This window comes from Manihot esculenta, chromosome 9, assembly GCF_001659605.2.
Source record: "Manihot esculenta cultivar AM560-2 chromosome 9, M.esculenta_v8, whole genome shotgun sequence".
NCBI classification, from domain to species: domain Eukaryota; kingdom Viridiplantae; phylum Streptophyta; class Magnoliopsida; order Malpighiales; family Euphorbiaceae; genus Manihot; species Manihot esculenta.
The window spans coordinates 37,446,982-37,474,326 of NC_035169.2; the positions used below are offsets into that span (position 1 = coordinate 37,446,982).

The following is a 27,345-nucleotide window of genomic DNA, read 5'->3' on the forward strand; positions in this document are numbered from 1 at the left end:
ATATATTTAATCTTTAGTAATATAAAAATATATTATAGTTGAAAACATAATTTACAAATAATTAAAGGCCTATTATACAGCAGCAAGTTTTAGATTAAATAATAATTTAATTGTGCTTTTTCATGATAATAATTACTTAAAATTATTATAAAAAAATTCAAATTGAAATTAACACAATCTTTAAAAATAAAATATCAAAAACAATTGAGAATATATAATTCCATTCAATTTCAATACAACTTATATGCTATAGAATTCATTCACAAAAATTAAAATGGTGCATAAAAATTCCGCCAAAAATATATAAGGGGAAAGGAATTTACAACGTGTAATTTAACTAGTTTAACTTCCCGGCCTTTTTGTCCACGTAACGTCAATCAAGAACAAGAAAGAATCAGGTACTCGACCGCTCCACAATTGTTTTCATACGGAACCTTTTTTCTGCTGAAATCTTGACACGTGGCTAGAAAAATCGAAAGTTCCAATTTCCACCGTAGAGTTAATGCATGATATGCTCGGGTAAACCATTGGATTATCTCTAATAATAAATAAAGCATTTGTTAACGAATTTAAACGCCGCTCGCATCTCAAGGTCCCAACTCCCAAATGGCAGTAGTCTATCCCCTAGCTTTACCTAGACCTCCTTGCTTATCGGTTATTTAATTCCTAATTAATTACCTGAAAAAATTAATAAGCAAGGTTATTACCGTCATTCGATTGTTTATTTTGGGACCCGTAAACCCAGGAAGGCTCACACAGACCACACAACGGAATTAGGACTTGACGCTGTTAAACTGTTTAACTTGTTTTCCTGCCACAAGATCTCGTGTTTGTAGGGGCCTGGTCTAGTTCTTTTTTCTTTTTATTTATTTATTTATTTTTTTGCAATAACCCGTTCCCCGTTTAAGCGAGAGCCACATTGATTTCTCTCACCTGTCTCTGGCGAGAAAGTTCGCAATCTCGCCGGAGAGTCTATTTCTCGCCGGAAACTTCATAGATTCCGACGGGAATTTGCACTGCTCCAAGGGGCCTGACGCGAGAGAAAGTTTAACGGAGAGACAATAATGAATGTATAAAAAGGAAATGGAGAAATGAGAAAGAGGTGGTGATGATTAACGTGCAATGCAGGGAAAAGAGAATCAAGTTAGGGTTTGGAGGATCTTACACGGCACAGATGCCAAGACTATAGCTTCTGCATTCAATTTTCCTTGCCTTATGGCGTAATTTATTCCATCTCTCTCTCTGCGTCAACTCTGTTTAAATTTCTCCCTCGCTCATGTCCGCCTTGTCTCTCTTCGCTCTGAATTGCAATCCTTTTTCCAGTTTATAAGGTTTGTTTACTACGTTTTGTTCAGTTATTCTCGCATTTCATGATTCAATATTGTTTGTTTTTCCGATCCTCTGATGATTTGTTCTCTTTGAAATTGTAAGTTTAAATAAAATAATCTCCGTCGACTAGAATTGTATTCAAATTTGTATATCATTTGATGGATTGTGACTGCGCGATTAGCTACAAGGAGCTCAATTTGGAAATTTTGGTTTCATTACAGGAAGTGACTTTTAATCGCAGCCTGTCGGATCTTGCCCATTTTTCATAAAAATTAATCGTCCTGTCATGCAATTAATGAGTTGATGAGCAATTCGGATTACATATATGGTTGTGGTGTAGAATTGTGTTTTTGAAATGTTATTATCAATTGTTTGTTTAACTTCTCCTTTTGAAAACTTCCAATTTTGAGATCCCAATCCAAAAACAACTTGCAAATTTTTATTAGGAAATAATAAATATTTCACTATGTAATTGTTATCTGTTACGTGTTATTATTTTATTGGTATTCCTAGTTGTCCCTTTAATGGTTGAATTACCGTCCAAATTTTGTCATGCAGAGTTTCCATTGCTGGAGAGGAGAGAGATTTTGGATTCTGTTTATAAAGGTGTGAAGTGTGCATACACTACTAGGCCGGCCAGGACCTTTTTTTTGTGTTTTTAGATTTTTAGGTATCAATCATTATGCCATCTGAAACAATGAGTTCACCGGGTTTGTCCTCATCATCATTCTTCCCAGGGGATTCATCATTTGCTACTGAGGTCTGCAATTAACCTATCCATCATTTGACAACTTGCCCATATCATCTTCTATATTTGTATATTAAAAACCTTTTCTTCTTGTGTTTGTTGGAATCATTGTTTTTCCTTTTGTTTTTTCCTTGCAGAGACATACTAGGTTCTGGAAGTTGGATGCCACGCCTGATCTCTATTGTCAGTGTTTTTCTCCCTTGAGGCTATGCATGAGATTATCCATCTTTTGTTTTTAGATTTTCCTCTTTGGTCCATGAACTTCTAATCGTATTTAATGCAAATTGAATAGTTTTCATGAATTTATTGGGAATTTCAATTTTATTATTCTCTTTTTATTCAAGTATTCAACCAATTAGAACTTGTTTTAGCTGGGGCTGCCTCCTTCCTAGATTTTTACATTCATGTTGACAATGTTGTATTTTTAGAAGATTGGATATCTTCCAATTTTCTGTTGCTTTTAGCCTGCTTACCAGTCATTCAAAGGTTGACCACATGACACACGCTAAGAATGTACTTAAAATCAATGCATAGAATAAGTGATCTACAGATATCTGGAACCCAAGAAAGGAGGCCAACAGCGTTAATGAGGTCCATAAGATGAGATGTATCATCTTTAATGCCAGTTTTAATAATATAAATATCAATTTATCTACCAACTACCATCATCTGAAGCACAATAGCTATGATTAATTCATGACTCTGTAATAGGCATAAACATTAACAGCTTTTGTCTTTTAATAATTGTTATCAATGAGACCTAAGTGGAAATATAATTACCGATTTTTCTGGAAGCATGTATTCATTAAGCGAGAGTGTGAACTGTGAATTGTAGAAAAAAGAAGATGCAGGAGGAATGCAACTTGTTGCTATGCCTTTGTCTGTGGTTTTAGATGGAAGCCTTTTTTTTTAATTATTTTGTTTAATTATATAAAATGTTTTAAGTGGGATTTTTTTTCTGGCCAGAACTAATATTTTGTTAATATAAAGCATTTCTGCATTTGTGTGGTAAAATTGACATGATTACTTGAACAGCCACTGGGAAATCACCACCTATGTCACCCCTGGAAAATCTTGGAGTTGTGGGATGTCAGCCAGCAAAGTCACTTGAACTTCATCAGTCTTTCCTAATGCAGGATCAGAAAATGAATAGTAGCTTAATGAGGCATGCAGTGGGAACCGGGACAACTCTGAGTCAGTCCTCAAACTTGCTGAGACCTGTAGTCCATGAGACGAGATCCAGTTTGAATGTACATCCAGCATCTTGTTTTCTAGAAGGTAGCAAATTTGGCATGATGGCAACCCAGTATGAGAACAGTCTCTTTTCAAGCTCATTATCAGACTTGTTCAGCAGCAAGTGTATGCTTCTTTCTCATAGTTAATGTTCCTTGAAGCACAATCTATGCACAAATGTACATGTATAATAATTCAAATGCTTCTAAGTTTCTTCCATCATATGGTTTCTTATCTAACTGTAAGGATTATGCTTTTATTACAGTGAGGTTGTCCTCAAACAATGTTCCATATGGCCATTCTGTTGATACTGTTGCCTCGCACTTCGAGGAAGAGGAACCTTTTGAATCCCTTGAAGAAATTGAGGCCCAAACCATTCATGACCTTCTTCCCAGTGATGATGACCTGTTTAGTGGAATGACTAATAAGCTCGATAACCTTAACCAATCCAGAGTCAAAGATGATATGGAAGAGTTAGACTTTTTTAGCAGTGTTGGTGGATTGGATTTGGGAGATGAGAATCCTGCAGCAAAGCATGATATTGAATTTCCTGGAGGATTTTCTAATGGTCAGCCAGGGTTCAGCAATGGTTCAATTGTTGGAGAACACCCTTTTGGTGAACACCCTTCTCGAACTCTTTTTGTAAGAAATATAAATAGCAATGTTGAAGATTCTGAGTTGAGAGCCTTGTTTGAGGTGTGTATTATTTCTTTTATTGCTGATATTGGTGGTTCAATTGTATTATTTATGTCTCACATGAACATTGTGTCTGATGTAAATCAACATTGAATGCACAGCAATATGGAGATATCCGCACTCTTTATACATCCTGCAAGCATCGTGGTTTTGTTATGATCTCCTATTATGATATTAGAGCTGCAAGAAATGCCATGAAAGCACTCCAGGATAGACAACTGAGGCGTCGGAAACTTGACATTCATTACTCAATTCCAAAGGTAAGCTTCTAAAATTCTTCATGTTGTATGATTATCTTTCACTAATCAATCATTATTATAGTTGTTAGCAGAATGGATCCTATTCTCTAGGATCTTTTAGTTTCCCCATGTACTTGCATGAGTCTACATGATATCTTACCTTACGAGTCACTTCTGTCAGGACAATCCCTCAGAAAAAGATATTAATCAAGGGACTCTGGCTGTTTTCAACCTTGATTCTTCCATTTCAAATGATGAACTTCATCAGATTTTTGGGGTGTATGGAGAAATTAAGGAGGTAAGCTTTTTATCTTTTAACATTTAAAAGAGTAACTATGAACTAGTCATGAAACTATGCTGTTCTTGCATTGCAGATTCGTGAAACCCCACAGAGAAGTAATCATAAATTTATCGAATTTTATGATGTTAGAGCTGCAGAAGCTGCTCTTCATGCATCGAACAAAAGTGGTATTGCGGGGAAGCCGATTAAGCTTGAGCCAAGTCACACTGGGGTTTCAAGACGGTATTATCCAACCATATTTGTTCTGCATTTACTCTATTTCTTAATTTTCTTTCTAATTTTGCTTTAGTTCCTTTGGAATGATAATCTAATGTAAGTGAATCAGACAGAAATCTCGCTCCCCCCTCCCCACATTTATGATAGGATGAGGTTTTACCGTTTTAGTAATCACTGGTTTAAGGAGAAAGGACCAACCTTTTCTGGTTCACAGTTCTTGTTGTATTTTTGCTTTCATATTTTAGCTTCTTGTGGTTGACCAGATTAAAACAAATTGATCTAGTTGCAACCTAATCTATTGCTCTACCACATCAATCTAACCCTAGAGTTCTATGCTTCTTGCTTGCTTTTGTTGTCCGTAGTTGAGCAAGAGTTCCTGAATTAGGCAGCAACTTCTGTTGACCATAATTGAACAGTTTTTTTTTTTTTTTTTTTTTTTTTCTGGATTGCAGTTTATTGGAACATGATGAGTACGGCCTTCATGCTCAGCAGAGTAGCCCTCCCAATAATTCAGCTGCTGGAATCCCTGGTATGATTATTACCTATGAGGTATGCTGCCTATTAAATATCATTGTTTAGGGTTTCTTATGAAGCATTGTCAACAGGAGCACTTCCGCATGGAGCAATTATTTCCAATGGCATGGATAAGGGAACTATCTTGGGATTAGCATCTGCAACAAAAGTTTCAAGTGTTCCTAATAGCTTGTCCTCTCTTGTGAGGGTTGAATCAGCTGGCAATCAAACTGGCCTTGCTGAGCATGGTCACCAACGGGGTCAATTACAATTTGATTTTCAAGGCACGCCACATTTTATTCCTCATTCACTTCCAGAATATCATGATGGTTTAACTAGTGTTCTTCACTGCAAATCTCCTGGCAGCATGGCTAGTCCAAAACCCCATGAAAGAATAGATAATACGCAGGCACACAGAACTTTAGTAAATGGGCACTCGATTGAATTAAATGATGGGGGTAAGTGGGCTTCAATTGGTTTTACCTTTTGCTTTTTTATTTTTGTTTCCTAAAAAGTGTTTGCTAAGAATTTTTATTTTGCTACACAGCAAATACATTAATTGAAAAAGTGCTTGTTAAATATAGACCAAGTCACATAAAATGTATAAGGGAAATTAACAAAAAGAAAAGAAAAAGAATCAAGTATTGCCTTTTATTGTCTCACTAAATGTTGCATTTTCCTTCCAAAAGAGGAAAACCAAAAAAGATGCCAACCCAATAGAGCCCTTATTTTCTGCCTTGCCACCCAATTGCTGACACACCCATATGGTTATAATGTGAAAACTTTATTAAGGACAAAAAAGCTACAGATTTTAAGGGGTAAAGCAACAGTGATTTGGTGTATGTCTTCTTTGTTCCAAGAATATTTCTGTAATTAGATAGGCATCATTGCATAGTCTGCTTTCAAATATTTTTTTTGCCTCCAAGGTCTTGAGTTAGGATTAAGTTCCAATTTAAGTGACTGCCAGCATTTGATGCTATCTTATGCTGCCCTAGGAATGGAAAAGTCAAAGTAACATGGTTAATGCTGTCCTTCCCATAGTTTTCATCCATGCAATGTCAACCCTGAAGTTAAAATGTCTTATGCAAGTTCTTTTTTTTTTTAGCTTCACATTCTAATATCCAAGTCAGATTTTAGGAAGCTATATATTATTGTCACTTCAGATGGATATCAAAATTCAATTGTTTCTGTCAACTTATGGGTATATTTATTTAGCAAGTCTTTGTCCTGTTTTTCAGTTTTTGGATCAACTGTTAATGGAAGCCCTTCTCTTCCTGGACATCACTATGCATGGGGTAATTCCTATCACCCACAGTCTCCAGGCATGACATGGCCAAACTCACCATCGTTTGTCAATGGAATATCGATGGCTCATCCTACAATGCGGCACCATGGACCTCCTAGAGCACCACCTCCTGTGCTTACTACTGTTTTACCTGTAAATAACCACCAGGTGGGATCTGCACCGACTGTTAATTCTTCTCTCTGGGAGAGACGACGTGCTTATGCAGGGGAATCTCCTGAGACTTCTGGTTTTCATCCAGGTTCCCTTGGGAGCTTGAGCATTTCTAATAAACTGCACTCTATGGAGCTTTTATCTCCTACCATGTTCCCTCATGCTGCTGGAAACTACATGGACTTGCCAATTCCCCCTAAAAGTGCAGGACACCAACCCCATCATCAGAGATCCCCAATTTTCCCTGGAAGGAGCCAAATGATTCCAATACATTCATTTGACTCTTCAAGTCCAAATGAAAGAAGTAGGAGCCGTAGAAATGAAGGCAGTATTAATCAGGCTGACAAGAAACAGTATGAACTTGATATAGATCGGATAATGCAAGGGGAAGACAACCGAACAACACTTATGATAAAGAACATTCCCAACAAGTATGTGGTGCATACCCTTGACTTTGTAGCCAAAACTAATTGTTAATCAATCATTGTTTTATGAAACATTGACTTTTAATCCATGGATCTTAGGCATGCTTAATGATTTAGAATAGATTGGATTAAATTAACATCTTTACAGATGACTGCCAAAATTTTTGTGGTTCAAGATCATGATTTAACATGGTCATCTGGTGGTGATGGCAGGTACACTTCAAAAATGCTTTTGGCTGCTATTGATGAACACCATAAGGGAACTTATGATTTCATTTATCTGCCAATTGATTTCAAGGCAAGTGCAATATATAGCCCTCAAATTTGTAGCTAAGAATTAGTTTATGAGAAGACCCGTATTTATCATGTTTATTCTACTTTTTGAATCTGTATCCATTACTTGCTTGACTTGCATTTGTTGCAGAATAAGTGCAATGTGGGGTATGCATTTATCAACATGATTGACCCAAGCCAAATAATTTCATTCTATCAGGTTAATACTGTGTATCTGTAAACTCCCGAAGAATGTAAAATTGTATGTATGTGGGCTAAGACTAAAAGGAAAATCTAATTATGGCAGGTGTTTAATGGAAAGAAATGGGAGAAGTTTAATAGTGAAAAAGTAGCATCACTTGCATATGCTCGCATACAAGGAAAACCTGCTCTCATTGCCCATTTCCAGAATTCAAGTCTGATGAATGAGGATAAACGATGCAGACCCATTTTATTCAATACTGATGGCCCCAATGCTGGTGATCAGGTATGGATATCACACAATTACAGGTATTATAGATTCTAGTTGGTAGCTACTCATGTACTTATCTATCCATGAAATATAATATCTATAATGCCTGCGGCATTTGGAGGTGGGTTTCCTGGTAAAAGTGCTTTGTATTTGTAATGGTACTGAAACGTGCTTGAGATTCCTTCCTCTAGAAAAACCAAAATTTACTTGTTAATAGGAAAGATCTGATGCAATAGAACTCACATGCTTACCCTTTCTTATCTGTAGGTGCCCTTTCCAATGGGAGTTAATGGTCGAACTAGACCTGGGAAACCTAAAACCATCACACATGAGGAGAACCAGCAAGGAGGTCTGCCAAATTCTGCAAACAGAGAGGATTATTTGAATGGGGATGCTTCATCAGGTTCCGGGAAGGAGTCTGACTGAGGAAGCCACTCATTTTTGAGGGCACTAACCTCTTAGGACTGGGTAATTTATGATTGGTACCTCTAGAAATCACTGATTAAATATGTTGCAGCGGCTGATCGAAAAGAGATACATAATTTTTTCTGCTTTTGAGAAGCCTCTTAAAATTTTCAAGGAAACAATTCAGGGGCGAGAACAAAGATTCTGCTTCATTTGGCTTTTCTTTAAATTTCTGGAAACATTAGAGAAAGAGGCATGAGGTGAAGCTTCCAATTTTTTGGATGTTCTTGAGAGTAACCATATAGGTGCATGGGAGTTTCTGGCCAACAGGAGATCTTTCACTGAGGTTCTGGAGGCTCCTCTAACATTTTTTTTTTTTTCTAAAAAAAATATATATATTTATCCCATATGTAATACAAGCCGGGAGCTCTTTATTGAAAATTTTTGAAATGTATCATTACTCCTTTTTGGGAAAATTTGCTGTCTATCCTTATTTTAATTTGGAAATAGTACATATTTTATGCTTTGATTTGATGCAATTAGGATTCTAACTAATGTAGATAGGAACAAAGCTGGCTAGCATCTAGCTTTGGTCAGTCTGATACTGTGTCTAGTATACCCTAATGCAATGTAATACCATCAAACGTTGCATAAATTTTGCTGCTTAATCTTTGACGCATCAACAGTAGCACCTCCTTCAAACAGTTCCTAACGATATTTTTGCAACTACTGGCAATTACAATAGGTCACATAACTTAGAAGGTAAGTGCGAAGTAGTAAATGAATCGAATTTAAATATGCCCAACGAATGACTTCATCCATCTAAGTCCATGGTGTTGTAAACAGCAATAGCCAGTGCACTCGAAAGAACAGCATGCGGACGATTTGCCCCTACTAGACATTTCTTTTTTTTTTTTTTTTTTTTTTTTGTAGTATATGTAATTTTATATTTTTTATTTATCTTTTTAACTATTTATACTTATTAATTTCAAATTTAAAATTTTTGTTAACAGTTATAAGTAATAAAATATAATGTGTAAGCATATAAGTACAGCAGCATTGCAATCCTTATGATTACTGTTAAAATTACATGGTATTCATTGTTACAACTTAATCTACAGAACACGTGAACACAAAAACTACCTTTGTTGTCTTCCAAACCACCGCATTACTTGTTACAGATCTTGAAGCAATAGCAGATACAGGTGGAACTGTTGTTTTTTCAACATCATTTGATCTAATGGTACTACTGTGATAATTTTTGTCCTTCATATGCAAAATCCAAATACATTGCTGACCAAGTTAAAATGGGAAGCAAGTAGACATTTAAATATGGGAATAATAAACTTAAAGAGGAAAAAAGGGGAAGGGAAAAAGAAAATGAAATGGGTGCTTAAAGGAGTAACAAAAACAGTTGAAGTAGAAAGGCTTTTACGTGGAACTTGATGTGCGACAGTTCAAGGGGTTAGAGAATTTATAATTAAAGGGCTATCTGGGAAGAGTAAATAAATGGTAAATCTGATCGAAAACGGAGTGAAAAAGATCCAAAATTGAAACCGTAGCATCGAAATGATAAGTGTGATGGAAAGGAGGAGCCACTAAAAAGAGAATGAAACTTCTTGTCTACATATAAGGTGCCACTCAGCAAAAGAATAAATCCCACTTGACAATATTGCATCAAGCTATTTAAGAATTCAGCTTTATGATACTTACTATATGGATATGGATATATATACAGATTTGGTTTCCACGCTGACTTGGGAAAACAATAATAAAAACACAAAGATTCACCTTAAAGAGAAGGCTGAACCAACAATATTTGCCGATTGCATCCTTAAGTAGATAAAGAATGGGATGGCTGCTTCAGTTTAAAAGACTACCGGCAGAAAGGCTCCAAGATAGGAAATCCACTAACACTCCAATATAGGAAATCTACTAACATTCTGCACAAATTTCCCTCTAATTTTTGGTTGATGATAACCATAAATAAGGAAGCAATGATAATGCAAGACTGATTTTGCCAACTATTAGCTATGATACCTATGACAACATACTTGGTAACCAACTGCTATAGCATGTCTTACTAGTTACCACATAATCTCAAACTAATTGCAGACTTGACATCTGAAATTTGACACTCTTGTACCGGTAAGACAAAAAACACAAGAAGCTGTTAAAGAAATTGAAAAAAAAAAAAATCAGCATCAAGATAAAATTGCCTCCAACATAGCAATTTCACAGATATGATTGAAACTGATGTTGTTCCCATTTTGCAACTGATGTTCCCATCTTTTCTAGTAACCTTGCATCTATGTCCCCACTCACAGAGTTCAGAGGCATTTGAACATTTTTCACAAGCTACAGCATAAAGCAAATGAGCTTAGACCTTTGCCTTACAAAATTAGGTTCCCACCACGAGTCACTTTCTATCTTCACAGTCCCAACATTTGTCAAGAATCGTTAATAGCCTGTAATATATATAAACGAAGAATCAATTAACAAAATATTCTTAAGAATTATTACATGGTATCACTTGACAAGAAACAGATCATTAAATTAACAGCTTTCTATTGTTACTGGCATGTAACTAATTGTACTAACGACACAGTGCCTTTGACATCCTATGATGCTGAAACAAAGGTGTTCAAATGGAGGTCTACATGTTTTGTATTGACAATAACACAGAAAAAACCCCAACCATCTACACAGACCAGCATAGTTTTATTATGACTAGAAAGATTCAAGATTAGCTTACCAGAGTGTGCGAGGAATCACTTAGTGTAGAGAATATCATAGTGACCTGGCCGATAAAGTAAAGTAATGAAAGGAATCTTGGTCACTGAACCACCACCAGTAGAATTCAGTAGAGCATCAGTAGCAGGAATGAAATCGTGATGATTTACACTTAAACCCCTTGTATCACAAGAACTGCGGTCAAGGTATACAATGCGAATTGGCACACTCAGTGCATCTGATAGGGCAGTAATGTGCACATGGTCACTCTCTTCACCCATAGGTTCCACACATGATTTGCAAAACTATGCCAAACCAGATTTCATTAGAGAGAGAAAAAGGGAGAATTGATATAGGGGCTACAAACTCACATAGATATAAGCCAATAGCCAAACTTCCAAATACATGACAAACTTAACTTCGACAATGATATTTTGTAGTCCAGGAAAGGCATTATAGCAATTAAACAAGAAGTAGTGGTGTTTGAAATGTTCATCTTTGAAGAATTTACATTTGGATCAAAATATGGTGAAGTGTAAATTAAGGACCGGATTCCATAACAGCAAAAAACTGATAAAGGAAGATGTTCAAACGTAAAGTACTAGTATCAAACAAACCTGTTCTACTGTTGCATTTGTTAATCCCGATACAAAGGGTTCAAAAAAATCAGCTCGTTTCCGTATTTCCCCAGAAGTAACGAATCTGAAAAACATGACAACTAAACAACCAAAATTGTTAGGAGGTATTTTATTTAAAAGGAGGAGTGACCCTTCTCACCATCCAAGTCCTTAAAGTTGCTCACCATAGTCTGATATTGACTGGTCTCGACTCCTATTTATGAGCTCATAGTGACTGTAAATGAAAAATAAAAATATAAATACGAAAAGGAGTTTATTCCACATATGCAGAAAAATAAATCATTGGATTAGCACTAATGCAGAAATTCTTTATTGTGGAACAGCATGCTCTACATAAGTTCATCATACAAGCAAAAGTTCTTGAGATAATATATGAAGATGAAACTTAAGATACCAAAGTTAATGCACTCTCAGAATTGTCAACAGAAATATCAGACCCAAGGAAAAGAGGAGAATACCTTGCTGAAGATTCATTACATTGAAGAACCCAGTCCAACTGCTCCAGGAATAGCTGCAAATTCTCACCACATTCAGCATTTATGTACATATTATTAAGGTAACAAAAGCTGGTATGGGGAAAGCCTTTTCAATATTTAATAAATATTATTTTGAAAAGGAATAGAGGAATCGATGTCCCACCCAATGATAAAGCACGAAGTTGCTCAGAATAGAGAAAGAGAACTTTACAAGCATTTCAAAATGAAGATTAATAGATGGCATTAGTTCAATTCAACTGTATCGTGCAACTTGCATTGCAGAAAAATTTCTCATTCCTTCTTTTTTGTTCCCATTGCTAATTAGTATAACCCTTACCATAAATGCCACCATCCATGCAAAAATCAAGTTCCAAGTAAAATACAGAAGTCCAATTGTTCCCTTGGAGAATCATACTGCCGTCAATCAAATTAACAGAACTCCAAACCTCCTAGGCCATCATGAATAATATAAAAACAGCTATGACATTATCCTATATAATAATCATGCATCACTTTAAGGATAATCGGATACCATAGCAGATACAACAGAATTTCATAATTCACAAACTAACGAAAAGGCTATAAACATTTTAACCGTTGTATAAAGAAGTAAAATGCACAAAAAAGATTACCGCAAAGAAATCTTCAAAGGTAAAATCAGCATAACCCAAAGTCTGAAGCGTTTTCCTACACTCTTCCACCTTTGTTTTGATACGATCAACTTCTGCCCGGTCTTGTGTCTCCAAAACATGCTCCTATTTGCAAAGCAAGTTCCCATATCACGAAAATATATTTAAAAACCCCGTGATATGCTGGATTAAAAAAAAATTGAAGACAGGAAATTTTGGGTTAATATATAAAACAACAAGGCATACAAGGTACGAGAACATGAAGCTTCGAAAGAAGCAGTTGCCATCTCCACGCGTTCGTCTAATAGCAACATACAGCTCGGCGAGGACCTACAGAAACATCAATATAAGTTATTAGTCTAGGAATATGAGAGAGAAGGAGAATAGAAAAAGCAAAGAACCTTTATCTTCTCAAGCAAAATAGGGCTCCCTGATTGATATTCAGCGGCTAATGCAGAAAGAGGCTCCTGCAATGAATCGATGCATTAGAAAAAAAAACAATTGAAAATGGAATAGTAAACAGGCAATTGAAATAGAAAAGAAAAATACCTTGTCACCAAGAAAAGGAATTTTATCGGCTTCAGCTGATCGAATTGCAGAGTGTTGCTTCATAATATCATCATCCCCGAAACTTGACCAATCTTCAAATTCAGAAGCTTTTTGCCCATCTACTAATTCACCCTCCTGATTCTGCATCTCTCCTAAACACATCAATCGAATTAAAGGGGAGATTATGCAGGAGATAACTGGTTACTAGTGCTGGAGAGTACGTACCTGAAGATGGAAAAAAAAAAAAAAAAAAAACCTAGCAGTGAACAGTGATGATCAGTGATCAGCGACTCCCCACGCCCAATCCCACTTGATCTGGATTGGATTGTTAGATTCGACAGAACACAGTTTCCACTCTATTGGGCCTTCTAGATTTGCCTCTCGTAATTTTCACCTTTGCCGCTCCCTCATGCTGATTGTCCAAAATCACAATTGATTGACTCTCCAAGTTAATGATTAAGAGGATTGAATTTAAAATCTGTTTTTTTTTTCTCAAATATATTTAAAAAAAAAAAACTGCGACTCTATTAGTTAAAAGAATCATTCATTATTTTAAAATAATAATATTCTCAATAATTATTTAAACAATAATATCAGACAATTAAATATTGGCCATCACGCTTAAATATTGTTCCTATGAAAAAATATATATATAAGAACTATTAATTGAGAAAACTAATATAAGAATTATTTTTTGACAAACATTTAAATCAATAATTGACAAACTAGCAAACACTTAAAAACATAGCTTTCAATCGCTAAGTTATTACAGAGTAAGAATCAATTGAAAAGATAAAAATTTGAAGTGGTAATGCAATGACCAGTGCAAAATACCTTGATAATCCCTCTTTTTGGGAGCACTCATGTTTGCCAAATACACAATACGTTATGGACCCAAGATATTGACATCAACTTAAATCCATCTTCGGATAGAGAGGCTTCAATCTCTCTCATCTTTGTCAATCTCCTTTACCTTCATACCCATAAAATTTTCAAACTTAAATAATTAAAAAATATATTTAGTAAAAATAATAAACAATAAAATAGTCTTACATGTATATGAAAGTTGTATGGATATATAACTCTATTTTATTATATTTAAATTCTATTATAGAGTCTTATCAGGATAAAAATATCGTATTTAACTCTTATTTAGGTTTATATCTAAAATAGAATTCGATATAGGTTGTAGGGCATTTAGACTAATTCCAGATTACAAAATTCATTTCTTAATGAAATATTATAACAATATCATTTAAGGTTTGTTTTCCATCTATGAGTGCTATTTTACTAGATCTCGTGGGTGCATATTGTTCACCACTGATTTACTTGATGGTTTGTTAGAGGCAAGAGCTAGTCCTTGGGTTGTTCTCTTAGAGTTATAGCTCAATTACTATCTTCTGTTTTTAGCAGGGGACAAACTCCCCTTGACCATCCCTTAGCCTATAAGAGAATGTGTTTCCTCCTCATTATTCTAAATCAGGTGTATTGAGTTATATATATATCGAAATTGTAGTGTAAGGAAACTTGTGGTTTTACGTATTTATGTTATAGAACTAGCAAAAGAGAGTTTTCCCTCACTTAACTGCCTCGCTATATGCATGTTGTTTCTACAGCTTTGTTTTTCTGTAACTTCTCCTCTCTTCTCTCATTTATTATTATTTAATAAAAACTCAACAAATTAAGCAAGAAACAAGATAATTCTCTCAGATTTTTATCATAAACAAAAGAAGGTTAATATTAAAACCAGCAAATGAAAATACTTCACTCTAAATCTTTCTACTTTTTATACATTTTGCTGATAATTTATTAGTATTAGTAGCATAATAAAATGTTATAAATTAAAAAGTTAATAAATTTATTTTTAATTTTTAATAAAAAATAATTATGAGGATTTAATGAATAATTTTACTTTTTTATTAATATATTATAAAATAATGTAATAAATTTTCGATTTTGTTATTGGAATGTTATGCAGAAATCTACATATATGTTGGCAATGGCATAGGGGAAGCAGGAAAATGCGAAAGACATATAGGACAAAAAGTGGTATGGCGTCTTGCACTCTCTCCACAGGGCTTCTTCTAGTAAGAACTAAGAATCTTTTATTTCAAATAATAATTTTAAAAAAAAAACCCATCATATTAGGGTTTAAATAAAAGAGTATTGATTTTCTTTACTCGGTAATTTGTTTTATTACCTTTGTTATGACGTGCAGTGCAACTGAAGAAGCCAACAGTTGATATTGAGCACGGAAGAAATGGGCGTAAGCAGCAGCAGCAGACATAAATATATGTATAGATATAATTTCATCTGACACATGATTTCAGTCTATCTGTTTTCTGACTCTGGTACATATACGTGTTATGTATAACAGACAAGTATGTGTATATACAAGAAATCCGGTCGCTGACATCTTCAAATCAAATTAATGTGTACATCTATGTGCCAGCACGAGGCTTGATTCTAATATATCGTTTTCTAAGTACACCTGTGATGTTAAGTGCCTTGATTCTAATCAACATAGTTGACTTGTTAGACATATATTACTCTATCATTTACCACTTAAATATTATTATAATAAGATTTTTTTTTTATCTGTTTCAAATTATATGTTACTCTCTTTTTTTTTTTTTAAGATATAATCATCTTTAATTAATTATATGTACTGCTAGCTAGTACTGGTGGTTGTATTCCAAGCCAGTGCACCATTGCGTAATTTTAGCATTTAACTTTTATCTTTCCATTTTTCCACTCCTAATAAAATTATTTATTTATTTATTTTTCACGTAACAAGAGGATAAATCCTTCGAGACAGGCCACTTGCCAATAAATGCATTTTGTGGAACCTACTTCTCCTCTTCTAGAGTCTGCCCTTCCTTTCCTCTACAATACAAGAAATTAATTACCAAGAACAGTTCTTCTTAGATCTGATTCTTGATGTCCTAAGTCTTTTTCCAAGATATTCAATCTGCTTCTAAAATACAAAATATTGCCAAGAATCATTTCATGCCCTAGATAGCTAGGCGTCTTATATACAATTAATTAAAAGCATTGGTATACAGTAGTTAATCTGTACTTGCAAAGGTGGATCCAAGGCATGGAAAGAGGCCACTTCCATCGGAAGCATCTGAGGAGAAAGAGAAGGAACACGGTGACTTCCCTTCTTCTTATTCATCTTCTTGGTCAGAAACAGACATGTCTGCCATGGTTTCAGCTCTCTCTCAAGTCATCGCTACCACCACTGGCGATAACCCCACTATGGTGCAATCAAACCCGCTAGCCGCTGAGCACTCCATTGTCAAAGAGGAACCTCACCACTCCCAACCCATCCAAGATCAAGGTAATGGATTTCTATAAATATGGTATTTTTTTATTTCTTCTTCTTACTTTTATCTATGAGAAACACACACACTTCTCGAAGCCCTTTTACCTATATATGCCATAGTTACATAGTGGTTTGAAGTTGGAAACTACCGGATTGGTTCGTTTTGTTCTAAGGTAGATTTACAGCTTAAAATCTCCCAACTTTGGATTTACTTGCGCCTAACATATATCTTGTCAAAAAAGTTGTCGCCATCTATCTGTTGTTCTTTCTGCTTTTCTTGATTGTATCCATCTTGAAAGAAAACGATTATTGTCAGCGTAACCTACCCTCTTCTAGTAGTCTATTATCTTTTTCTTTTTCTTTTCTTTTCTTCTTCTTATTTATTTAGATTTTAGGGTTGGTTCAGGAACTATATACTTTATTTAGGGTTTTGGCAAGTACATTGTATCTTGACTTGCTTTCCGGAAAGAGCCTTCTCTCTATCTCTATTAAAAGCGAAGGGTCGTACCTGAATACCCGCAACACTTTTTCTTTCTTTTTTCTTTTTTGTTACCAATTTTCGCAAAGACAACACATGTAGTGACGTGAAGTTGGTGTAGTCGTGTTGCATCTGCTCATGTTTCTACAGATAAGCAATTATATAGAGCTTAGCTTCTCCTTCTCACATATTCCTCGTATTAAATGAGAGCCTATTCCGTGAATCAATTGTATTCCTTTATGCTATAATCTAAAGATATTGACCTCAAGGCCCTTTTGCTAATTCCGTTTTCCATTTCACGTTCGTTGCTTCAGCCCTGCCTAATCTTGAAAGCGATATCTTCTTTGTTGTTATATGGGAACCCCAGAAATAATTTCTTAATTCATTAAGTCCTAGCTTGAGACCTATGTTCATTTGACAGTGCAATTTATATCGTCAAATTAGGATAGTAAAGAAAATAAGTTTTGCCCGAAAGGACGCTTGGATGATCAACGAACACAATCGCAGGTCATAGGTTCAAATTTTGAATAAGATGGAATTGTAAGTGGAAATTTTAGACCTTTTGTGCAATGAATTAGGATTATCCATGTATCTTACTTGGTTATAAAGATGAAATGAGTACTCTTCCAGAAACAATAAAAGTAAAAACAAATGCTTTTGATTCTCTATTGTATATTTTATTATTTTACTGGTTGTGATTGTGATTCAAATTTAAAAACTCAACTCTAGAGATGTTTCCGATGGACTCATCCATCATTATGACATTGCCGCTTCCATAGCTGCATGTATCGATGCTAGGCTAGAAAATTCATTGCATATATGCATATGGGTATATGTAAATCCAATTCTAGCAAATTAATTTTACTATAATTTTAGGCATAGGACTCATTATGATTTTAAACATTATGACCTTTTTTAATTGTTTGGGATATGTTGGAGTGTAGATATAAGACTTTTCCTAAGATATATATTTTAGTTTAGTATTTTCAGCTCTATGTCTATGGTAGCTCTTTCAAGCTGCATTTATCTAATTCTATTGGGTTAATGCCTCTATATGAACTTATGACTACCGATTCTTTAATCTAATTTTTAGATTTAAATGCCGTTTCCTGTTGGAGGCATATGCATAAGTATATCATTGAATTTGAATATGACGAGATTATGTTACTCTCTGCATGAAGATAATACAAGGAGAAGACACTACAGAGGAGTAAGACAAAGACCTTGGGGCAAATGGGCAGCAGAAATACGTGATCCCAAGAAGGCAGCACGAGTCTGGCTCGGTACTTTCGACACTGCCGAGGACGCAGCCCTTGCATACGACAAAGCAGCTCTAAAGTTCAAGGGCACCAAGGCTAAGCTTAATTTTCCTGAACGAGTTCAAGGGAAACCCGAGTCTAGCTACTTCATGACTTCTACTGGTTCGAGTGTTCCTTGTGAACAAAATCCAATGCCAGTGGCTACTCCTCCTCCTCCATCATTTCCGCAAGATGCTTACCCAGACTTGCTTCAGTATGCACAAATTCTTTCCAGTAACGATGCAAATTTCCCTTATTACACTTCAAATCTCTTTAGTCAGCAGACTTATTTTCCCCATTATCCGTCCACTTTTTCATCACAGCAGCAACAACAACAGCAGGAATATCAGACTAGATTCTCGCAGTGGTTCGATAGCTCCTCTAGTTCCGATTATCGAGAACATGGGATGGATTCTAGTAAACCTAGCGAGTAGTGTCTCTGGCTTCCATTTAAACTTATTAGTCAGCGTTTTTCATGTGGGATTTCATAAACAATAGCTTCTAAGTAAGTTTGTGGTGTCTTTGAAGCTCTTCTGCATTTACCCATTTCTTTTTATGGCAATGTTATTGGTCAACCCAAGGAAATCGGCCTTTCCACTCTGCATGGTCTGCAAGCTCGGAGACTTATTGCGAGAGATTTTTGGTTTGTTTTCCCGTACCTTTCTCGTTGCTTTGTCTATTCCGAAGTCCAAAAGCCTTAAAAGAATTTTGTACTCAAGTAGTGCTGGTCGTAATTAAGTTGTACGTGCACACCTTCTGGGCAAAGTTGAAAGAGTTGGATTTATTTATTTATATATTCAAGACTTATGGCCAACCTACTTCTAGTCTACCACTGACACTTGAGTCCTTAATATTTTAATTCCATTTGTAGAAGAACTCTGAGAAACTACAAAACCCATAGACCGATGTACTGTGAAACTGAGAACCAGATCAATTTACTTTTTTTATAATTCTAATACACTTATGTATTTCATATTTTTAATAATATATTAAATAAGAATATATAAAAATAAATTATGTTGGATTTACAAACTTCTTTTTTGGGCTATATGTAATAAATGCAAAAATACCTTAATGTCCAATGGTAGAAGATTTTGGCTTAACTGCAGAGAGGCAAAGAGATAACTAATATAGAGTCCAATGCAGGGCAGGGGGCTCGCCCACTTGCTTGATGAGATAGATCTCCTATGGAAAGTAGTGGACCAAGATAAGCCCAACAAATAAAATAAAATAAAGTTGAAAGAAACTTCCAAGGTGGAATCTATCTCAAAGTTCCAAGTATGCGCAACATAAGATATCAGACATTACAGAGCTAATTGTTCCTTATTATACATAACCAAAAGGAAACATGGATTTAGCATTCAACTCATTTTAAATAATTTCTACATCAAAACAAACATTCATTGTTATTAAAAAAAAGCATTTCAAATTTTATAAAAGCGATATGTGATGTTCTCAAAAAACAATCTAATTTTTATTAAATTTGTTGCAATTTTCATCGAAATAAAAACCTTATAATTCCATTATAATTACGGGGAATTTCTTGCACTATGCCTACTCCGGTTCAGGGCGACCGAAACTCGCATGGGTCCCAATTAGCGAGGTTGCCAAACATTCCCGTCTAAAACCACTGCCTCTTTTAAGCCCTAGTGCCAAACGCACTCGCCTAGTGTGGCACCGCATGTTTTTTCTCGTCTAATTCCTCATCAAGTTTCGTTGGCTACCATTTGCTCACTCCACATAGCTCCTGCCACCCACATACTGCCCAACTATCAATCCTAATCCCCCCTGAAACCCCACTCACTACCAATGGACGCGACCGAGGATTCCCTTCGCACAGCCCTGGCGGAGAAGCAATCTGCCGTTGAAGCGCAAGGCAACGCCGTCCGTGCACTCAAAGCTGCCAAAGTGGCTAAGGCCGAAATTGATGCCGCAATCGAAACTCTCAACGCTTTAAAACTTGACAAATCTTCGATCGAGAAGCAGCTTCAAGCTGCCGTCAGTGGTAATGGTCCTAGTAGCTCCGTCAACAGGGAAGCGTTTCGTCAAGCTGTAGTCAACACTCTTGAAAGGCGTTTGTTTTACATCCCATCCTTCAAGATTTATAGAGGTGTCGCTGGCCTTTACGATTATGGCCCTCCTGGTTGTGCCGTTAAGTCCAATGTTCTTGCTTTCTGGCGCCAGGTAAGCCGCTAGCTTATCACTCTTAGGTTGTTATTGCTTTATTTTGATTAGGATTTCGAAAAAGAATGTTAAGTTTTTTTAAACTTATTATAAGGTTATAATTACAGATTAGAACTGGGTGGTTGTTGATTTGCCAAATAACATAGTGTATTTACGATTTGAGAATGTTCGAGCATTGGCGGTGTTGCATTTTTGCTTTTGTTTGCCAATTCAGGGAAATTATTGAGGTGTTTGGTTTGATTATCTATGTTTTCTAGCATTTCGTTCTCGAGGAGAACATGTTAGAGGTTGACTGCCCATGCGTCACGCCTGAGGTTGTCCTCAAAGCATCTGGTCATGTGGATAAGTTCACAGACCTTATGGTCAAGGATGAGAAAACTGGGACCTGTTACCGGGCTGATCACTTGTTGAAAGATTTCTGCAATGAGAAGCTTCAAAAAGATCTTAACATAACTGCAGAGAAAGCTGCAGAACTTAAATATGTTCTTGCAGTCTTGGATGATCTCTCCGCTGAAGAGCTGGGGACAAAGATCAAGGAATATGGCATTGTGGCCCCTGACACAAAAAATCCCCTTTCCGATCCTTATCCATTCAACTTAATGTTTCAAACATCAATTGGCCCCTCTGGCCTGAGCCCTGGGTGAGTATAGCTACTTGTCTGAATTCATCTTGTTATGGAAATGTGCTGCATCTACATCTTTGAAGTCGGCAGTGTTGCAATTTATAGGCAGCATGATGAATTTTTTGTCTTTTGGTGCTGAAGCCATCTAGCATTTATTTGCTGCAGTTATATGCGTCCTGAAACAGCCCAAGGAATATTTGTGAACTTTAAGGACTTGTACTACTACAATGGGAATAAACTCCCTTTTGGTGCTGCTCAAATTGGTCAGGCTTTCAGAAATGAGGTTTGAACTTCCACCTTTTAAACTGCATAAAGATTGCAATTTTTTTTATTGTTAAATTGTTTACAGCAATGTCTAGTCTTGTCCAATTAAATTATAACACTGCTTTGCATGTTCACTTTCAAGGGTTATGCTATTAGTGGAGAGTGAGAGAGATGAATTCTGATTTTGCTTTCCCACAAATGTAGATTTCTCCTCGCCAAGGCCTTCTGAGAGTTCGTGAATTCACATTAGCAGAGATTGAGCACTTTGTTGATCCTGAAGACAAATCTCACCCAAAATACTCTGAAGTTGCTGCTCTTGAATTTCTAATGTTCCCAAGGGAAGAACAAATATCTGGCCAGTCTGCAAAGAGAATTCGGCTTGGTGAAGCAGTATCAAAGGTTGGTTTGGGTTGTAACTAAATTGCAATTTGTTTTTCCTTTATGCATATCCTTTTTGTAGTGATGATCTATTGTCCTTCAGGGAACTGTCAACAATGAAACTCTTGGCTATTTCATTGGCAGAGTTTATCTCTTCCTAACTCATCTTGGTATAGATAAGGAGCGATTGCGATTCAGGCAGCATCTTGCAAATGAAATGGCTCACTATGCTGCAGACTGCTGGGATGCTGAGATCGAATGTTCTTATGGTTGGATTGAGTGTGTTGGTATTGCAGATAGATCTGCTTATGATCTGCGTGCTCATACAGTAAGAAACTGTTAGTTATATGAAACAAATTAATGAAGATTTCTAATGCTAAAGTGCTGAATACTGGGCATAGAACTTCAATCCATTTTGTGCTTGTGGTTTAATTGGTTCTAGCTGTAAATTTAAATATTCTAAACTGCTAGGTATAAGAAAGAAAGAAAAGCATTGACACTTTTAACTGTATACATCCAAACCTTTGCTTATTCATGCATCAAGAGATGGAAAGCAAAAAAAAAAAGAAAAGAAAAGAAAAGAAAAATCTTCTCTTTGAAATTTTATGAAGATAATTTCTTTTCAGTCTTAAATGTGGGAATTGTGTGGAATTGTTGAGCATTGTTTATTGTATTTAACAGGAGAAGAGCGGAGTTCCTCTTGTGGCCCATGAAAAATTTTCGGAACCTAGAGAAGTGGAGGTAGTTTTCCTTCATGATTAGTAATACTTCAAATACATTTTTGCAAAATTTTTCACATTAACTGTCCGTCTTAGCTGCCAAATGTTATGGTAGATTATCACTTATTTACTTCTGACATATGATCTCAGAAACTAGTAATTGCGCCAGTGAAGAAAGAGCTAGGCCTTGCATTTAAGGGTAGCCAAAAGATGGTGATTGAAGCTCTAGAGGTAACAGTTGAACTTATTCATGGTTCCTTAATTCTGAGAAACTGGTCATAAGTTTGATGTGTGATTTTATTTTTTGTATTAGGCAATGAATGAAAAAGAGGCTATGGAAATGAAAGCCTCTCTGGAAACTAAGGGAGAAGTAGAGTTTTATGTCTGTACTCTTGAGAAAAATGTGTGTATTAAGAAGAATATGGTCACAATTTCAAAGGAGAAGAAGAAGGAACATCAGAGAGTTTTCACACCGTCGGTGATTGAGCCATCTTTTGGCATTGGACGTATAATATATTGCCTCTTTGAGCATTCTTTCTACATGAGGCCCAGTAAAGCTGGGGATGAACAGTTGAATGTTTTCCGCTTTCCTCCTATTGTGGCTCCTATTAAATGCACCGTGTTCCCCCTTGTTCAGAATCAGCAGTATGAGGAGGTTGCAAAAGTCATTTCGAAGTCATTGACTGCTGCTGGAATTTCACACAAGATTGATATTACAGGTCGGTGATTAGAAAGTCTGTTAACTTGAGGCTAATTTTAAAATATTCAGATTTGTAGCAGTTGGTAAAATCTTTAGTTGGTCAACTAATGAAAAATTCTGCTTTTACTTTGCTGTTCAAATGATGATGTTTACAGGCACGTCAATTGGCAAACGATATGCAAGGACAGATGAACTGGGTGTACCATTTGCAATAACTGTTGATTCAACATCTTCTGTGACAATCAGAGAGAGGGATAGCAAGGATCAAATCCGCGTTAATGTGGAAGAAGCGGCATCAGTTGTGAAGTCGGTTACTGATGGCCAGAGCACATGGGATGATGTATGGTTGACTTACCCTCATCACTCTTCTGGTTCCACTGAGGATTAAGTTTTGGGCATGCAAACAGAAAGTACCATATACACTGCAACTCTCTGATATTGTAACCTTGAGCTGCGCAAAATGAATGAAAGAAAAAAAATTCTTATTGTAATTTAAATTTCTTAACCTATTGTTAAACATTTTCTACATTGTGCTGGTTAGTTTTGGAAACCATGAGAACGAGTTTCTTATTACTTTGATGTTCATTATTTTCCACAAATCTTCCTTACTCGTTAACGGTGTCCAGTGTTTTATGGATTTTGAACGTCCTATTTTTTCCCATGAAATGCGTGTGTACATATAAGTTTTTTTTTTTTTTTTTTTTTTTTTTATTAATATGGCAAAAATTATAATTTGGTTTATACCTTTTTTTTAATGAGAAATAATTTAACTTTTTTAAGTTTCATTCTCTCATTTTATTGAATTCCCAATCAGTAAATCATTAATGTAAAATGTCTATGTATATATAATTTTTTAAATAATTTTGCAAAATTTATTATTTGGCTTATACTTTCTTTTTCATATGAAATAATTTTTAAATTCACAATTAATAAATCATAAATATAAAATGTCCATTTAAATTTAAATAATTAAATTATTATAAATATTACAGTCACGGAAATTTAAATTATTAGAAAAATGAAATGCACATATAAATAATTTTATGTATGAATTATTTGATAATCAAATGAAAATTTAAATATTTATTTTTTATTGAAAAATAAGGATTTTTAACCATTATAAGTTACCCTCCTTTACTCGTTCCTGTTAACTATTCTCAACTAAAACATAACATCAGCGATAATATAAAATATTTACATTAAATTTTTTAAAATTTAATATAAAATATGATAATTAAGACAAAATGTAAATTTGCGTTAAATTGAACGACGTCGTGCAAAATGAGCTAAAAAGTGGGAGTTGTTCCCGTTGCGCGACGCCTCTGTTGATTCTCTGAATTGCAATCGACAACCAACTCTGTGAACTCTGAATGAATCTCTGGCTGCTCAGGATACCTTGCAATTGCCATAGCAGCTGCTTAAGGAGGAAGGGAGGAAGATGCTAAGGGTAGCCCGGAGGAGGCTTTCATCTCTACCTTGGAGGTCCTCGCAAGCAACCTCCACCATCTTCCATCAAACCCATTCTCTCAGCACAGATGTTCATGATGCCGATGATTCGCTTCTTCTGGATCCATCCTTGCTCCCTATCGTTTCTCCTTTACTCGTGATCTAATAAGAGGTTAGCTCTTTCCGTCGTTTGTTTCTTCCATCTTGCAAAATTTTGGTTTCGTTTCGGATTATTTTTATTTGGTTGATTCCTTTTTTTTTTCCCCGCTCTGAACTGAAAGTGCTTTTATTTGCATATTTTTCTGTTTTATGGTTCCTTCATAGCAGAAGAAATGCGAAAAATTAATGAGGTTTGACTATGGATCTTCGTATCTGGTATTGTATTGCTTTTGAATGTCTGAAGGTTCGTCTTTCTTTTTGGTTTTTTTTCAGAATTCTATATATTTGCTACTAAATTGAGATGGCAGATATAGTTGGTTCACAATTTACAGAACCTTATAGAGTTCTGCTTCTCATATTGGTGTGTTCATGGATTTTGCTTTGGTATACGCTTTAATCAATTAACTGAACCTCCCTATTTTGAATTTTATTGTGCCTTTTCTTTCAATACCTATATTCTGAAAAGTAAATGGCTAACTTCACGAAGAATAAATGGCTAACTTCACGAAGAATAAATGGCCATTGTGCAATTTAATGAAGTTGTATAATTATAACTCTCGTCTTAGTTTATTGTTAATACTCATGAACTAAAGGAGATGATGTTCCAATAGGGCTAAGAGACTTGTTTTGGGGATAGGAATGAGCAGGTGTTAAAATCACTCTTACTGCAATTTTAGAATAGATTGGCTATTTTAGAATAGAATACATTTGGACTTTAGTAGCATGGTAAACTTTTCTAGCTTGGGAAATGTACAATCTTATGCTTATACCATTAGTGGCATTGCTTCTATGGTGAACTTGGTTGCTTCGCATATTAATAAACACCAACATGTTTGTAGACTAGTCTGAGGGTGTGTGCTCAGCACAGCATTAATTTGTTTATTATTTCTCACTTGTATTGTGGTTGTTATTTTAGCTTGTTAGTTTTGAGGATAATGTGGTAGGACATAGGATGAAGATGATATTTGAATCTTAAGGATTAAAGAACATATTTCACCCATATGAATTTGTGAAAGATCTGTATGTAGCATAATCTGAACAGAGTCCTCTCAGTTTCAGATGATTCTAGGGGCTATGTATATGCTACTTTTCAGCTTTTTCTTCATTACTTGTTGAGAGTAGGGAAGAGTGCATTTTATCATTACATTATCCTTTTCTTTATTTTATATTTTTTCTGTAACATCTTTGGACTACTCATAAATCTTTTGTCTATAACTGCAGATTAGGAAAATGCAGACCTTGGCTTATTGAATATTTCATGCTTGTTTGTGTCTCATACTTTTAGTTGGATATCCATTTTGTACTTTCTTCTCAAGCATTTCAGTGGAGAAATCTTTCCTCCTTATAGTTGCACTACTGATAGACAAGATCACTGTCCTTATTTTATCTTTCTCTTGAAACTAAATGTATCTGCAGCGTTTGAATTTGCCAACATTTGTTTTTCCAGGTTTTTCTTCTGAAACCCTTGCACCAGGACATGATCTGGGTATGATCCCAGATATACCAGCTACAGTTTCGGCAGTGAAGAACTTCAAAAATTGTTTATGATGAGCACAATCATGAGCGGTTTCCACCTGGTGACCCCAGCAAACGTGCCTTTGCCTACTTTGTCTTGACAGGTGGGAGGTTTGTATATGCCTCATTAGTTCGTCTTCTTATCCTGAAGTTTGTTCTGAGCATGTCCGCCAGCAAAGATGTCCTTGCCCTTGCATCCCTTGAGGTAGACCTCTCCAGCATTGAGCCTGGGACCACCATTACAGTCAAGTGGTGAGGAAAGCCAGTTTTCATCAGGCGACAAACTGAAGAAGATATCAAGCTGGCTAACAGTGTTGATGTTGCCTCTCTCTGTGATCCTCAGGAGGATTCATCCAGGGCTAAGAATCCAGAATGGCTTGTGGTAATTGGGGTTTGCACCCACTTGGGCTGCATTCCGTTACCTAACGCTGGTGACTTTGGTGGCTGGTTTTGCCCATGCCATGGCTCACACTATGACATTTCTGGCAGGATCCGCAAGGGGCCAGCTCCTTACAATTTTGAGGTTCCCACTTATAGCTTCTTGGATGAGAACAAGTTACTTATCGGGTGAGAATTCTGCAGGAATTCTATTTTGGCGCTTTAGGTTTGTGTCATAATAGACATTGTTCCTTACAATTGGGAACCACACAAGACAGTTTTGCAAATTAATTTCTTCATTTTTACTTTGGCATATAGCTTGATGCTCTTTCAATCTTATCAATGTGTTTGCTGCCATTGCTTGACCAGGTTATAATTTTGAGAATACACCTGGATGTTGTTGAACATTCTCAGTGTAATTGTATGAAGGGTTGAAATTTTCCATGTTGCTTTCTGTTTTCATCAAATCTTTATTGAAGATTTCAACGCTTGGCATAGATGAGTATCTTGGTGCCTTTCAAATGTTTTAGGTTTTCTTGATGCAA

General features: G+C 35.7%; 4 protein-coding genes and 1 pseudogene across 6 annotated transcripts; 4 read left to right on the forward strand and 1 right to left on the reverse strand.

Annotated features, from left to right (window-relative positions):
- Window positions 1-847: 847 nt before the first annotated feature.
- LOC110622790 (protein MEI2-like 4) lies at window positions 848-8,833 on the forward strand. 2 transcript variants are annotated; one of them, XM_043959515.1, is made up of 15 exons: window positions 848-1,331; window positions 1,888-2,089; window positions 2,215-2,260; window positions 3,113-3,436; window positions 3,576-4,006; window positions 4,108-4,266; window positions 4,427-4,543; window positions 4,620-4,768; window positions 5,215-5,291; window positions 5,368-5,733; window positions 6,514-7,162; window positions 7,370-7,454; window positions 7,581-7,649; window positions 7,737-7,939; window positions 8,169-8,833. In XM_043959515.1, exons 2-15 carry the CDS (start codon window positions 2,012-2,014, stop codon window positions 8,284-8,286), a joined length of 2,871 nt encoding a protein of 956 aa, XP_043815450.1. In that variant the 5' UTR covers window positions 848-1,331; window positions 1,888-2,011; the 3' UTR covers window positions 8,287-8,833. The 2 variants fall into 2 exon arrangements, with proteins under 2 accessions (XP_043815450.1, XP_021623117.1); XM_021767425.2 differs by having other exon boundaries at window positions 854-1,331; window positions 7,737-7,916.
- A 1,372-nt stretch (window positions 8,834-10,205) lies between these two features.
- Window positions 10,206-13,778, reverse strand: LOC110623141 (OVARIAN TUMOR DOMAIN-containing deubiquitinating enzyme 1). Of its 2 annotated transcripts, none has more exons than XM_021768045.2 (10): window positions 13,557-13,778; window positions 13,332-13,483; window positions 13,184-13,249; window positions 13,029-13,112; window positions 12,786-12,908; window positions 12,136-12,188; window positions 11,842-11,891; window positions 11,657-11,757; window positions 11,062-11,344; window positions 10,206-10,774 (listed from the first exon to the last, which is right to left on the reverse strand). In XM_021768045.2, the coding sequence occupies exons 2-9, from the start codon at window positions 13,476-13,478 to the stop codon at window positions 11,078-11,080; spliced, it is 891 nt and encodes a 296-aa protein (XP_021623737.1). In that variant the 5' UTR covers window positions 13,479-13,483; window positions 13,557-13,778; the 3' UTR covers window positions 10,206-10,774; window positions 11,062-11,077. The 2 variants fall into 2 exon arrangements, with proteins under 2 accessions (XP_021623737.1, XP_021623738.1); XM_021768046.2 differs by having other exon boundaries at window positions 13,332-13,472; window positions 13,557-13,777.
- A 2,404-nt stretch (window positions 13,779-16,182) lies between these two features.
- Window positions 16,183-19,393, forward strand: LOC110622474 (ethylene-responsive transcription factor ERF113). Its single transcript, XM_021766974.2, has 2 exons — window positions 16,183-16,674; window positions 18,319-19,393. Exons 1-2 carry the CDS (start codon window positions 16,530-16,532, stop codon window positions 18,867-18,869), a joined length of 696 nt encoding a protein of 231 aa, XP_021622666.1. The 5' UTR covers window positions 16,183-16,529; the 3' UTR covers window positions 18,870-19,393.
- A 699-nt stretch (window positions 19,394-20,092) lies between these two features.
- LOC110622894 (glycine--tRNA ligase, mitochondrial 1) lies at window positions 20,093-23,875 on the forward strand. The gene is made up of 9 exons (XM_021767603.2): window positions 20,093-20,619; window positions 20,877-21,259; window positions 21,407-21,524; window positions 21,710-21,904; window positions 21,987-22,211; window positions 22,565-22,624; window positions 22,753-22,833; window positions 22,916-23,321; window positions 23,458-23,875. Exons 1-9 carry the CDS (start codon window positions 20,245-20,247, stop codon window positions 23,688-23,690), a joined length of 2,076 nt encoding a protein of 691 aa, XP_021623295.1. The 5' UTR covers window positions 20,093-20,244; the 3' UTR covers window positions 23,691-23,875.
- Window positions 23,876-24,561: 686 nt separating this feature from the next.
- Window positions 24,562-27,244, forward strand: LOC110623374 (annotated as a pseudogene).
- The last annotated feature ends 101 nt before the right edge of the window (window positions 27,245-27,345 follow it).

What these genes read in the sequence shown, in the direction of transcription:
- LOC110622790 (XM_021767425.2), top strand. Translation starts at nt 2,012, where the DNA reads ATGCCATCTGAAACAATGAGTTCACCGGGTTTGTCCTCATCATCATTC. An exon ending in ATAAAGAACATTCCCAACAA is followed by an intron (nt 7,163 to 7,369) that starts GTATGTGGTGCA and finishes TGGTGATGGCAG; the next exon opens with GTACACTTCAAAAATGCTTT. An exon ending in ATCTGCCAATTGATTTCAAG is followed by an intron (nt 7,455 to 7,580) that starts GCAAGTGCAATA and finishes CATTTGTTGCAG; the next exon opens with AATAAGTGCAATGTGGGGTA.
- LOC110623141 (XM_021768045.2), bottom strand. Translation starts at nt 13,478, where the DNA reads ATGCAGAATCAGGAGGGTGAATTAGTAGATGGGCAAAAAGCTTCTGAA. An exon ending in TTCCTTTTCTTGGTGACAAG is followed by an intron (nt 13,250 to 13,331) that starts GTATTTTTCTTT and finishes GATTCATTGCAG; the next exon opens with GAGCCTCTTTCTGCATTAGC. An exon ending in TTTTGCTTGAGAAGATAAAG is followed by an intron (nt 13,113 to 13,183) that starts GTTCTTTGCTTT and finishes ATGTTTCTGTAG; the next exon opens with GTCCTCGCCGAGCTGTATGT.
- LOC110622474 (XM_021766974.2), top strand. Translation starts at nt 16,530, where the DNA reads ATGTCTGCCATGGTTTCAGCTCTCTCTCAAGTCATCGCTACCACCACT. An exon ending in CCAACCCATCCAAGATCAAG is followed by an intron (nt 16,675 to 18,318) that starts GTAATGGATTTC and finishes CTCTGCATGAAG; the next exon opens with ATAATACAAGGAGAAGACAC.
- LOC110622894 (XM_021767603.2), top strand. Translation starts at nt 20,245, where the DNA reads ATGGACGCGACCGAGGATTCCCTTCGCACAGCCCTGGCGGAGAAGCAA. An exon ending in TTCTTGCTTTCTGGCGCCAG is followed by an intron (nt 20,620 to 20,876) that starts GTAAGCCGCTAG and finishes TATGTTTTCTAG; the next exon opens with CATTTCGTTCTCGAGGAGAA. An exon ending in GTCAGGCTTTCAGAAATGAG is followed by an intron (nt 21,525 to 21,709) that starts GTTTGAACTTCC and finishes CCACAAATGTAG; the next exon opens with ATTTCTCCTCGCCAAGGCCT.